Source organism: Ochotona curzoniae, unplaced genomic scaffold (genome assembly GCF_017591425.1).
Source record: "Ochotona curzoniae isolate NIBS_2020 unplaced genomic scaffold, NIBS_Ocur_1.0 scaffold_4506, whole genome shotgun sequence".
NCBI classification, from domain to species: Eukaryota; Metazoa; Chordata; class Mammalia; order Lagomorpha; family Ochotonidae; genus Ochotona; species Ochotona curzoniae.
The window spans coordinates 27,830,401-27,844,355 of record NW_024467119.1 but is presented as its reverse complement, the minus strand read 5'-3'; the positions used below and the strand labels follow the sequence as shown (position 1 = coordinate 27,844,355).

Here is a 13,955-nt window from a genome sequence, read left to right as displayed (position 1 = left end):
GATAAAGTGAAAACCTATGCAAACATTAAACATTCTTTGTACTTCATTACATTTAGTTTCTCACTCTCATTTACGCATCCAATAATTTTCAAACACATTTAAAAAAAATGAATTCTAGAAGAAATTTCCAAGTTAACTTTCATTCAAACTATTGCTTTTTTCCTCACGGCATCCCTCTTTGATGACATTCATATGATTCTGTGTTGATGTGTGCATCACTGTGCAACATAAGCCGTTTGTTATCAGCAGGTGTGTAGTACATTGTATTTGTAGTACATCATATTACAGCTAACCCAGGCTTTGTCTGTTGGAAATAAATAATAATAAATGTTGTACACCAAGGGCAGACATTTGAACTAGTGGTCAAGACACCGAATGCAGAAGTGGTCATTGTGGTGAAGTAGGTCAAACTACCATTGATACTTCTTTTTGTCTTTTTAAAAAGATTTATTTATTTTAGTAGAAAGGCAGATCAGATCTATGCAGAGACAGAGAGAGGTGTTTCTTTCATTGGTTTACTCCTCCAATGTCCAAAATGGCCAGAGCAGAGGCAATCCAAAGCTAGGAGCCAGGAGCTTCCTCTGGGTCTCCTACAGAGTGTGGGGTCCCAAGGCTTAGGGCCATCCTCTATTGCTTTCTTAGGCCATACTCAGGAAACTGGGTGGAAATGGAGCAACTGAGACAGGAACTAGCATCCCTATGGGATCTTGGCACTTGCAAGGTGACGGTTTAGCTATGGAACTATCACGCCAGGCTCCACTGGGACTTTTGTATACCACATCAAAGTGCTGGTATGAGTCTTGGTTCCTACACTCTTATCCTGGTAATGTGTCCTGGGAGATAGCTGATGTTGTTCTAACTCCAAGGATCTCTGGCACCCATGAAGGAGATCTGGAGCAATTCTGTGCTCCTGGTTTTGACTTGGCTCAACCATGAAAGTTGTAGGCATTTGAGGAATGAGTCAACACATGAAAAAAATCTCTCTTTCTCTCTCTACTGCTCTGCCTATATAATAAATGAGTAAATCTTATTAAAAAAAACCCACTGCAGTTGATATGCCCACATTCCATATCAGACTGTGCGGGTTCTAGTCCCGGCTGGGCTCACAATTCCAGCTGTCTACTAATGAGCCCCCTAGGAGACAGTGCGTAATGGCTCATGTTGTTGGGTTTTCGCTACCTATATGGGAAAGCTGGACTCCCAGCTTCCGCTTGATCCAGCTGCAGGCGCTGTGAGCATCTGTGGAGTGAACTAATGGACAGAAGCTCTTTCTGAAAATATTTAAGGTCACTAAGAGTGGCACTGTCCTTCAACTTTATTATTTCAAATTGCAATACAGTGATCAGAATACCGGTCTAATCAACTTAAACAATTTATACATTCTTACCACAGTACTCTACAGCAAAGAAAATTTTATCGAAGTATTGCGGTTACTGAATAGCAAGGAAACAAGGAAACAGAAAATTAATTTCTCTACAACGTTCTCATACTTGAAATAAATGTGTTATATATTTCCAAAAATTCTTATTGTTTTCCAAATTAAATTTGTTTGGATTATTTTTAACCACAACTTAGAAATAACGTTTTCATACACTAGGATAACATATCAGTTAAAAGTTCAGACTGTTGGCTTGACTCTACCAGACTGAAATGTGGTCAGTGTTTTAATCTTGGCTTAGACTCTCCTACGAAATGCAGTAAGATCACACAGCACTTCAAACTTAGCACTTAAACTTTCACTGATTCCCACTGATTTGCCGCCCTCTTTTTTTCTTCATCCACTGCTAATTTATTTCACCAAACAAACACCAATGTTGTTCCAAACAAATTGGAAGTAACTTGATTGCTCACAGGGCTGTGTCCTGTTCTGAATCAATCACTGACATGCTCTGTGACCTGCAGCAAGTCCCCGAGTCTCTGATATCCCTCATCTCTGCTTTGAAAATCATGATGATGATGCCAGTTGATCTTCCTGAAGAGGCCCAGCAGAGGACCCTAAGCACTGGATACCCAACAAGTGGAGAATCCCACTAGGCACAGGCACTACAGAGACCGTTATCTCTTCTTCACCCACCAGCTGGGCAGGGGTGTAAAGGGTTAAAGGAATCACGTACCCATGCATGTGACACTACTCTGGAATAATGTAACAGACAGGAATGCAAGGAATGCTGAAGAAACGTACTAATCTGTGGTTCTAATCATAGAAGTCAATGTAATAGATCCTTTCAAACCTTTCCAAGTAACTCTCCTTGGAATGCCTAACAGGAAAACTACATGGGAACACTGGAAAAAAGATGCACCAAAAAGAAAGTGGAAACAAAAATGAAAGCCTACTTGACATGAGCTCAAGAACTCCCAGTGTTTTAATACCATACAAAATGATTCTAGTAAAACATTATTTCGCCAAGTGACTACTAAATATATACCTGGGATATGAAATAATCATAATATGGATGCAATTTGGTTTGGAAGATATAATTTTACAAATCAGATAATGATCAAATTATATTATGAGAGCTTACTATGTAAAGGAACATTGCCATGAATAGCATACAAATATAGAAGGTTTTATTTTTTCAAGCGCATTTCATATCCTATTACATTTTCTAGGCAACCTCTATTTCTATATGCCATTTCAGTTTGACATAAGACAAAAACGTCTGGCAAAATCCAAAAGCAAGTAATGAGAAAAGTTAGGTATGGTTGTTACGTGTCATTCAGAAGAAGAAAGGGTGCAGTAATTGTTAACCACTAGGTTCACAAAGTTCTAGAGTTAACTCACCAGTATCGGGCTTCTCTTCATTCTTTATTTCCATAACTACAAATTTCTCACAAACAGCAAAAGTAGGCAAAGTGGAAGAAATAAATTGTCCAAACCTTTAAGTAAAGGGAAAAAAGGTCAAGGAATTTATTTTTCCTTTCCCCAAACCAACCAACCAACCAACCAACCAAAAATAAGATACAATGAAATGAATAAAATCTGCACTGCCTTAATCTTTTTAAGACTCTTTGGGTAGTTGTATTTAGTTTGATTCCTTTCAGACTATCCAAAGCAATACATAATAATGTTTTCAAATACAGGGAAGGGGCCAGGCATGGTAACCTAGTATCTAAAGTCCTTACTTTGCATGCGCTAGGATCCATTATGGGCGCCATTCTAATCTCAGCTATCATACTTCCTATCCAGCTCCCTGTTTGTGGCCTGGGAAAGCAGTCGAGGACGGCCCAAGCCCTGGGAACCCTGCACCCACGTGGGAAATCCAGAAGAGGTTTAGGGGTCCTGGCTTTGGATTGGCACAGTTATGGTTATTGTCGCCGCTTGGGGACTGAATCAATAGATGGAAGATATTCTTCTCTTTCTCTCCTCTTCTACATATATCTGAATTTCCAATAAAAAATAATAATTCTTTAAAAAATACAGGGAAGGTGTATGCGTCTAGAAATTTGAATTATTTCGTAAGAAAATTTATGTGAAAGTCATACAGTCAGAGACAGATAAGCAGAGATACAAAGCAAAAGAGAGGGAGAGAGAGAGACACAGAGAGAGACAGAGAGAGAGAGAAACTTCTATCTGCTAATTTACTCCTGAAACCAACAGTTGAGGCTGAAGCCAGGAGCCAAGAACTCTATCCTGGTCACCCACATGAGTGACAAGGGTAAGTAAAAGCACTTTAGCCATTTTCTGCTGGCTTCCCGGGCACAGCAGCAGGAAGCGTGATTACAAGAACCATCTGGGATTCAAACCTACACTCAGATATAGATACAGTGTCACCAGGGGCACTTTACCCCACTGTGCTACAATACAATACTCGCCTGCAGAAATAAAAATTCTGTAATGCAAGAATCCAAGTAGTTTCAAAAACAAATAGAATGATCCAAATTGAAATGTTCTAATAGGCAGTAGGGAACTGGTAGAGTGGGCAAGTCGCTGCCGAAGATGCCTGCGTCACATGATGGTGAGCCTAGATTCCAGTTCCAGCTCTGTTTCCAATTCCAGCCGATTCTAATGCACACCCCAGTGGGCAACAGACAGTGGCTCCCTACCAACCACACAGGAGAGAGTGTCTAATGCTTCAGCCCTCAGCCTGATGTGGCTGGGCATGATGCTAGCATTTGGAGAGTGAACCAACAGATGGAAGATTTGGATTGATCTCTGGTTTTCTGTCTTTCAAATACAATAAAAATAAACAGTGTTTATGAAATGTTCTAATATTTATACATATGGATCCATTATGGTTTAAGTGTTTAAGGTCTTATGCTTTAGAAATAAGCTTTTTTTTTACTATGTGACTTGCGACAAGTAGTTTAACTTTTTTTGGCTTCTTTCCTTCTATTATGAAGATAAAACAAGCAAACAAACATACTTTGGATTTAAGGAAAACAATCATTACAATGCCAGGATGAATTCCAAGTAAATATCAACGGTAACGGTAACTCTGTAAAATAATTCGTAACCTTCACTTTGGAATTGCACCACAAAGTAAACATGTATTATAGAGGTGGGGGAAATACAAGCTACACAGATTAGAAATGTGTTCACTAAGAATAACATAATGAATTAAAGTGATTTCACCTGAGAGCCCCATGAACTTATAAGAATAGTGGAGATCAAATATAATTTAAGCCATTTCCAACATGGCAAATACTTTGATTAGGTAGTTTGTCTACCATTTTCAGTGAGATAGGGATTATCATGTAAAGGTGTGAATAGTTCTGCTAACACTCCATAAATATGACTTAAATTCTATTTTACACTGGCAGCAAAAATTATATATTTTAAAAAGACTGAAAATGAAACAATAAAATATAAATATCTGTTGAAGGACTCCACTCAGAAAAGAAGTTAGGCCCACTGAGTGCGTGTAACAGTACTTGTGCACACTTACTTGAGAGTTAGCACAGCTCAGGGTGTAGCCTTTTGTGATGCTAGCATTCCATCTGGGTGCCATTTTGATTCCCAGCTGCTCTACTTTTGATCCAGCTCCATTCTAGCTGGGAAGCAGAAGAAGATGGCCCACGTGTTTGGGTCCCTGCACCCATGTGGGAGACCTAGATGAAGCTGTTGGCTCCTGACTTCAGTCTGACCCATTCCTGGCTGCATGGAAAATCTCTAACTCCCTCTCTTTGTAACTCTGCTGTTAAAATAAATATAATGCAGCTCAATTTTTTTAAAAAAGAAAAAGAATTAGCAGGGATTAAGGAAGAGTTCTGAACTAAAATTTCCTATACTGACTTTTCGGTAAAAGCCAATCAGCCCTACGGTAAAGGACAAAAAGCCTTACTGGGCTAATTCTCACATTTCGTCCTTATTATTCTGCTACTTTCCACTGACAGCAATTGGCTATGCCTAGTAAGTGGCAGGATTGCATGGCATTGCATGCTTTCCACACCTTACAAATGCCACTACCATGACAGGTGTGGTACCAGCCTAGGAACCAATGTCACTCATTTGAACCCCACTGAGACACCTGGCCCGCAAGAGGACGCACGGCATGTGCACTACCTGAGGAGATCGTTGCTATTCGGAAAGCCTTGCAGCAGGAAGCTCAGCACGTTACTAATAGCGGCAATGGTGGGCTGTGACAAGGACATATCCCGAAGAGTCAGGAGTAGCTTTGGGATTAACTGGAATTCTCTCATTAGCTTGGCATTCTTTGAAGCTTCACTGTAAGAGAAAGCAAATTTCATGCACTGTCCTCTCCATAACTGAATGATGACTAACTATACGGATATCAGCTCATACCTGGACTCTGTGAGTAGTTCAATAAAGTGTTCAAATAAGGAAAGATGCAGCTCATACGGAGCGTGGAGCCAGACCTGCAACACAGAACAGAGGCAAATGCAAGGTTAAAAACTATCCCAATTCCAATCTGGAAAGCTCAGCACAGCACAGCACAGCATAGCACAGCACGGCTACACTACTCCATTTTATGAAATTTATTAAACAGAACTGTTTTATTACCTCATTAATTTTTATTTTGTGAAGCCTGATATGTAGGACAAAAATCAGTCACTCTACATAAGTCCAAAATAACAGGGATAACGAAAATATCATGCTTCTAAAAAGCCATTTTTTAATGTTTTACATGTTAAAGAATGTAATAAAAAATGAGTACAATGAGAAGAGATGCTGGCAATAACCAAACCCCAAAAGCCACAAAACATACATCTACATATGAAGGTATCTAAAGTGGAAAATATCAGCAGATGACACTAAACAAACAAACAAAACAAACCCAATTCATTGTAGTTGCAGACTTAACCACTGAAACAATTTTAAATGAAGCGTAAGTAAATCACTAAGAAGAAACGACCGGAGTACTTGATTCGTGAGAAAGTACCAAGTAATGTAAGAGCTATGAAATTGTTGCCCAGAGAAAAAAAACAGTAGAAGACATATCAGTTGAAGAAATAATGGCTCAAAAATTTCAATTTCATCAAGTGATAAAGTCACAGATCAACAAACCTCAAGGAAAAGAAATGTGGAGGAAATTCAGTGAGTAACATATTTGAAGGATGAAAAGAATGCAGTTTCCTAGGATTTTATTCCATGTAGACATATTCTCCAAAATCAGAAAAAAAGACTTTCAGATGGGAGAACTCATTACTAGACAGACAGAACAAAAAAAAGCCAAACAATTCTTCTCCAAGTCAAAGAACTGTATCTCAGGGAAATCTGATTCTGTACAAGGTAACAAAATGCCATATGGACCGGCAGAGTGGCATAACAGCCTAACCTTCTGACTGCTGGCACCGGCATCCCATATGGGTGCTGGTGTGTGTCCTGGTTACTCTACATCTCGATCCATCTCCCTGTCTACGGTTTGGGAAAGCAGCGGAGGTTGGCCCAATGTGAGATTCTGCATGATGCCATAAAGTGAACAAGATGTTATAAAAGAAGGAAAATTTGTTAGGTGATTTCTTTCATTTGGACATTATGTTCTCAAAAAATAAATGCAACACATGACTTAAATGTCAGCTACTGGATGCAAACAAGCCTGGCCTCCTAAGCATTCCGCGAATCCTCTGTGCCTGCCTTTGTGTCTGTGCTTTCAGACATTCCTATTTCTTTGTCTTTCTTGTCTAATCTGCTAAGTTTTGGGGGCATGGACTCTCACTTGTATCTTTGTTTCTTGGCTACCAGTACACTGTTTAGGGCAAAGATACTCAATAAATGCCCCTGGAAGAATGAGAAGTAGGTATTAGAGCTCTGAATATCAGACTCAGTGTGCAGGAAAAGAAAATCACCGAGCCTGTGACGTGATTACGGCAGGGAAAGGCTGAGGTCACAAAGCATTTACCACAGCCTGAGAAGCGGGAAAGAAGTGAGAGTTATCCAAGCAGGAAAGCGAGAAACGACTAGGGTGTGGACGTAAATGCAGCAGTAGAAAGTGCAGACTTCATGAAATGTGCAAGTTGAATCCACATGACACTATGAACCGCTTACACACAGGGAGGAACAGGGAAGCCGACTTCGATCTGCTGCTTCAGTGACTAGAACGGCGGTGTTATTAATAGAAAGGGTGAAGTCGGAAGAAAGAGCTAATGTGGGCAGAGAGGTTCAGTTAGCATAGAGCTGGGACCAAAATAACCAAATAAATAAAAAAAAGAGGGTGGCAGGGAAATGTTGAGTAAGAAGTTGGAAATGAATTTAGGATTTAGAAGATTTAGATTTGAAATTTAACTCCATTGACATGACACTGCGGGACTGTGTCAGAATCTAAAGAACAAAAACAAAACACAAAGGAAAAGAGTGTAATTGGACATTTTTACATAAGAGAATGAAAACTTCAAAGCCAGAAATTAATAGAAAAAATAAGTAATGAGAAAAGAAGACACTATATATCATGACAGTGATGTTCAAAAGGCAGCAAAGGAAGTAGGAGTTGGAATAACAGGAAAGAGCAGCAACACCAAAGGCAGAGAAGAGCTATGGATACCAAGAACTAAATATCAGTCGCATTTTAACTTAGGAGGAGACAGCCAATAAGCTTTGAACACACAGTTTTGAGGAAGCGATCAGCCTTGTTCATCAGGGATTCAACAGTAGACAAAGCAGAGCTCACAGTGCTGATGAGGAAGAAGAGTGAAAAGTGCAGACAAGGTCATTAGCAAAGCAGTAACAGCAAGGCTCCACTCTGGGCTATAGGGATAGAAGGATGAAAAGGCAGACCTGCTCTCTGCACCTAATGCCAATACAATCTGCAGTTCCACAGGCACATACTATGCTTAGTAACTAACAGGCAAAAGCTGTGAATAAGAAGTTAAATGGAGCAAGGGTAGTGGTGATTAAGGTCCTTTTAAGGTTTGTTGGAGAACAGCAGAAAGGGGAATACTGTTTAGTTTGGCCTTGTGGTACGGAGGGTTAAGTCATCTCCTGTGACCTGGTCATCCCGTACGGGTGTCAGTTTGAGTCCTGGCTGTTTCAATTCCAATCTGGCTCCCTGCTAGTGTGTCTGGGAAAGCAGCGGGAGGATGGTCCAAGCGCTTGAGTCCCGATGCTCACGTAGCAGACATGGACCAAGCTCCTGGCTCCTGTCTTTGGATTGCATCAGCCCCAGCTGTTGTGAACAGTGGAAAAGTGAATCAATGGACAGAAGATCTTTGAGTAACTGTCTTTCAAATAAACTTAAAAACCTTAAAAAAAAAAGAAAAATGGAAATTTTCTTATTTTGGCAAAATGAGTGACAATTTATTATGCAGTTGCTTTATCTAAAATCCGAGGTCTAGATTCCCTTCTTTTTAAGGAAACATTTCCAGCATGATTGATGAGCAGAGGGTTGCCTCTTACAATGTGCCTGGTAAAACTAGCCATTCAGCTAGTTAAGTCAACGCATTTCACCTTTTCACTCTGGCAGTATTTATAAAAGGAGTATTCTTGAAGAGGAAAAACCTCACTATTACTATACTTTTCACATACATCTTACTAAATGATATTACATGAGCTTCATAAAATCATATAAGTTTAAATACATCTTACAGATAAGAAAATTATGATCCTACAGGATAAGAAGAGGATTCATGGTTACCGGTAAATGTTCGTATACATACTTCAAAGTCACACAGAAGGTCCTGGAAAGCAGTTGAATTTGGAATAATGGAGGTCTCATGCCCACTGTCAACAGTTCCCACTAGGGAAAATGTCAGATGGAGGATGTGGCTGTTCAGAAGGGAACGTTTCTTCTTAAGCAGCATGGCCAGCAACTAGAATAAAGTGATAATAAACAGCTGTTGATAAATCACCACCTGTATGTCTCACATGCATATCATGTAGGGGCCTGGTGTGATGGCTCGGTGGCTAAATCCTCGCCTTCCGCGTGGCAGGATCCCATGTTCATGTCCCACCTGCTCCACTGCCTGTGGCCTGGGAAAGCAGTGGAGGATAGTCCAAAGCCCTGGGACCCCGCACCTGCATGGGAGACCCAGAAGCTCTTGGCTCCTGGCTTCTGATTGCCTCAGCTCTGGCCATTGTGGCCACTCGAGGAATGAAACAGTGGATGAAAGTTCTGTTTCTCCTTTTCTCTGCAAATCTGTCTTTCCAATGAAAACTAGCAAATGCTTTAAAATAAAAAGAATGCCATGTGTTCTAATCTTGAGGCTCTTACACTAATTTCTAATTTTTTTTTTACCTGGTAACATACTACTAGAAAATAATCAGAAAAACAAACTTCCACTCTAAACATCGATACTGTTTTGATATTGACATCTTGATTCACATATTAATGTATAAACTCTACACAAATGAATGATTTCAATTTTAAAAGGTTGAATGATATCCTATGCAACAATTACAGAAAAATAGATTGTCCTGATACTGTTGGTGCCTTTAGATTCCTCCTATTTTGGTGGTAAACAATGGTGCAGCAATCTTTTTGATTGTAATATCTCAAGTTCTGTGACTAACTTTAGACAACACAATTTAGTAAATAATGCATTTATTATAAAAAAGCTAATGGCTAAAGTTCTAGGAGGTATTTGAACTGAATCTAAGATAGAAGCATTTGATCTTGCTCCAAGAGCTTGTTCATACAATTAGATTTCTGACTGAATTTCCCAATTGTGGACACTTGAACTCTGCCCTTTTCTAATTCCACATGAGTTTTTAGGAGTAGTGATGACACACTTCTTTGATAACAGCTTCACATGTCCTAAGTTCAGGAGGTAGGAAATCAAAGGCTGCTGAGTGGAGGGAAAAATAAAAAAGAGAATTGGGAAAGCCAAGATCTACCTCAGATCTAGAAAACTCTTGAGCAGAAAATGTGACCCTGTTTCATTTCATTTCATTTTCATTGCTCAAATGATCTGAATGCAGGTGCCCTCCATCTCCAGGAGATCCACACCTACTGTGGATCAAACCTACTGTGGATTCAACCAACTGTGGATCAAAAACGCCAAAGGGAAACCGGTGTCTGCACTGACGGATTTAGCTTTTGTATTCTCATTAGTCTTTTAACAATAAAACGATGATCTGTACAACATATACATTGTGGTAGGTATTGTAAATATTCTATAGATGACTTAAGGAATAAATAGGGAGGATATAGGCCTGTTACTTACAAATACTATGCTTTTTCATATAAAAGACTGGAACATCTGAGGATTTCAGTATCATAGTGGGGTCCTGGAATCAATCCCTCATGGATACAAAGGATGACTATATTCAAAAGTCACAAAGATATAGAGGAAACTAACTTAGGGGGTTAGTAAATAAGATGGGATGAGATGGGGAAAAACAATTCAATATAATGAAAACAACTCACATTGTCTTATGATTTATGTTACTTCAGATAAAACCTACATTATTAAGTTGACTTGGACACAGTGTAACTCCTCCAGGGAATGAAACATAGGAGTAATAATCAAAATTAGAACATTCTTTGGTACAACGAACAGGGAAGGCATAGCTTTACAATTACAAACCTGGTAGCCTTTGATCCTTTCCATCTCCTTGCTGGCTAGTGGGTTACTCTTGACCACACAAACCAGGGCCTTGACTGCTGCATACAACCCTTCCACATCGGAGGCCATGGCCACTAAGCCCAGGATGGCTGCAGCTCCTCCAATGTACTGCAAAGTAGTGGCAACAGGCTTAGGGACAAATGTTCTTACTCCTGATTGAAAGACAGTAAAAAATAATTACAACAAATTCCCCATGTGGGCTAAAACTGAATATCATCATTAATTTTTTTTCCCTTAAAGACAACAACAAAAAACAAAAACTCTTCTATCCAAAAATAAAAATACGACAACAACAACTAAAATGCTGAAGGCAGGTACTGGGAGAATACGTACTCTCAGAGAAGAACCAAGAATAAAGGGAAGGAAAGATAGGACCCGGGTTTTAGAGCAAGCACACATGCTGCTACTGTGTAGCTCAGGCCCAACACAAAGCCTGCGAAGCACAGAAGCTGGCCTATCTGAGGTCCCTGAGAGTGCCTTTCTTTGTTGTGTTGGGAAGTAAACTTGTAGAGAGCAAAACCACTTCCCTGTGAACTGAGGAAGAAGCAGGAGCAACCAACTTGCTAATCAACTACGAGCTCACCTTCACCTATAGCTTCTCCTAGAGAAGGAATCTGAGCAGCAGTCTATCTCTGACTCCAGAAACCTCTCGTATCTAACTGCCTGGTTCAAGTCCCAGGTGCTCCTTCCTGATCCTGCTCCCTGCTAAAGCACATCTTATGAGACCACAGGTAATGTCAAGTCCTTGAATCCATGCTATACATGTGGAAGCCCCAGAAGGAGGTCGGGGCTCCTGGCTTTGGATGCGCACAGTCCCAGTCGCTGCAGATATTGGGGAAGTAAACCAATGCATGGAGGATCTCTTTCGATCTGTCTCTTCACCTTTCCAATAAAAGGATAATGAATAAATTTTTCTTTTTACAAATATGTCTTTTGGATTGAGTAAATGAATGTGTTTTGGCATAAAGAAACTTCTACCAATGCAATTATAAAACAGGAAAAATTAAAGGTCAGAGATGAGCACGTGGTGAGGACAATAACAACTGCCAAGGACTGATAAAGATGTAGAGCATAGAGCATTCCAGCCAGAAGAGTACACTTTGTTGTTATTTTTAAAAGGTAGTAACATTAATACTGATTTGCACATTAAGCGGCAAAATGACTGACTCGGATTTGGCCGGTTTGATTGGATTAGGCCTTGAATTCTTATCTAGTAAACAAACAAAAAAATAAACAAACAAAAACATCAACTGTTCTCAAGCAAATATTATATATGTGGCTCTAGGGAATGCCCCCCAGCACACTTGCATCACAGTCAGCTGTTGTGTTTAGACTCAGAAAGCCAATCTTATTTTTAAATTAACAGAAGCATTCATGAGGCAAATCTGCTGCATGTACCAAACTGCAAACAGTTCTGAACTTCTTTAACAGCTGTTTCTAATGTTGTAGGAAACACACCTGAGGATTGCACAGAAGTGTGTATGTAGTTCATGTTGAAGAGGAAAAAGTTCATGAGATTTTTTAAAAAAGATTATGATTTCTGGAGTTGATGGCAACTAGATGATGTTATATTAATGTCTAAACACTATAAAAACTAGCACAGCTCAGTGTCATAAAATATAAACCTAAATGCTATCCCTCAAATGAGGAAGTGGATGCAAATTGGAAGGCAAATAAAAAAGTGTGAAACAACAAATTTAACTGACCCAAATATCCAATCAGAGCAGCCCCAACAGTCCGTGCAGGTCCATTAAGGTGTCCCGCTGAATTGTGTACCAGCTTCACTGGCGTGGCATTCTCATGGGAGGAAATGCCTAACTGAAAAAGAGGAAAGGAAAACACTGTAATTGGAGAGAAAAAGTCTGGAAGTTTGACTACAAAAGAGGAAATGCCTGGTTGGTGACACAGCTTCTCTCCACCCTTATTAGAATATACTAAAAAGTAGCATTCATCTTTTACATGTAGAAGCATTTTTATCTCCTTACATTAAAGAAGCAACATCCTTACCTATTTAAACATCATGGTCTATGCTGAAACTAGTGCATCCATTTCTAAAAAAAAAAAAAATTCAAAACATCCATGTTCCCCACAGTGGTGATCCCTTCACCTTCATCACTTTGGATTCCTTGGTATCTTATTAATATTCTCCATCACCTGTCTGAATAACCAAGTTCAGGTTCTAATAGGTCACCCTGTGGTGGGCCTCGGGGCACTGTGGCACTAATTCATAGTGATGGAGTAGATTCATCGGCTGATTAACTAACACTCTTCTTCAAGCGGTCAACAGGCACAAGAACCCCCCCCTGAGGGCGCTCAGCCCATGTGGGCTGAGGTTGATTTCAGGACCACACAGGGTTACACCATGGGAGCGCCTAAGTCAGTTCAGGCTCACAAGCCTCAAGATTTTCAAAAGTGATTCTTACCAACCAGTATATCAAGCATCTTGGATCTCTTGCATGTAGATTAAGTGAACAATTCCTGTCCTATCATTTCAGCACAGAAAACATTTACTTTCATCTACCCTGGCCACTCCCTGGGTGTAAAACAGCATTTAAAAAAAATGTGCAAATATGTCCAAAGCGTGGAATCACATAGAAAGCAAGTCAAACAACAACATGGTATTGTGTTTTTTTTGTCTGGGGGTAGCTATCAGAGGGAGGCCAGATGGGTACAAGCATGTACATCAGGAGCTATGGACAAAGCAGCGGTGAAGTTGATGCAGTTTCCCCTGAAGGCCCACAGCTGGCATTACAGTCAGCAGTCTACATGCCACAGGTACCCCACAATATCTGGTGCAACACGAAGTTCATGATCTGGGAAACAGGGCCAAGCCAGGTTCTGTTCTATATAGGATTTGTGTACACTGTCATGGCTGGATCCCAAGTAAGCAACCCACAGCAAGCCTGCCCATCATGGTGCTAACCAGTTAAAGCTTGAAGGAAACTCCCAGTTTCTTGCTAAGGAATGTGCTTTGCAGAACCATGGGGGTCTGAGAG

At 40.1% G+C, this 13,955-nt stretch overlaps 1 protein-coding gene across 3 annotated transcripts in view; it reads right to left on the bottom strand.

Annotated features, from left to right (window-relative positions):
* WDFY3 (WD repeat and FYVE domain containing 3) overlaps window positions 1-13,955 on the bottom strand; it is a 264,769-nt gene that overhangs the window by 80,565 nt on the left and 170,249 nt on the right. For all 3 annotated transcript variants that reach the window (XM_040967248.1, XM_040967249.1, XM_040967250.1), the window contains 6 exons: window positions 12,666-12,777; window positions 10,921-11,111; window positions 9,052-9,204; window positions 5,744-5,817; window positions 5,504-5,665; window positions 2,783-2,877 (listed from right to left, as the gene is read on the bottom strand). In XM_040967248.1, coding sequence (XP_040823182.1) covers window positions 2,783-2,877; window positions 5,504-5,665; window positions 5,744-5,817; window positions 9,052-9,204; window positions 10,921-11,111; window positions 12,666-12,777 — 787 coding nt within the window. The remainder of the gene's footprint in view (window positions 1-2,782; window positions 2,878-5,503; window positions 5,666-5,743; window positions 5,818-9,051; window positions 9,205-10,920; window positions 11,112-12,665; window positions 12,778-13,955) is intronic.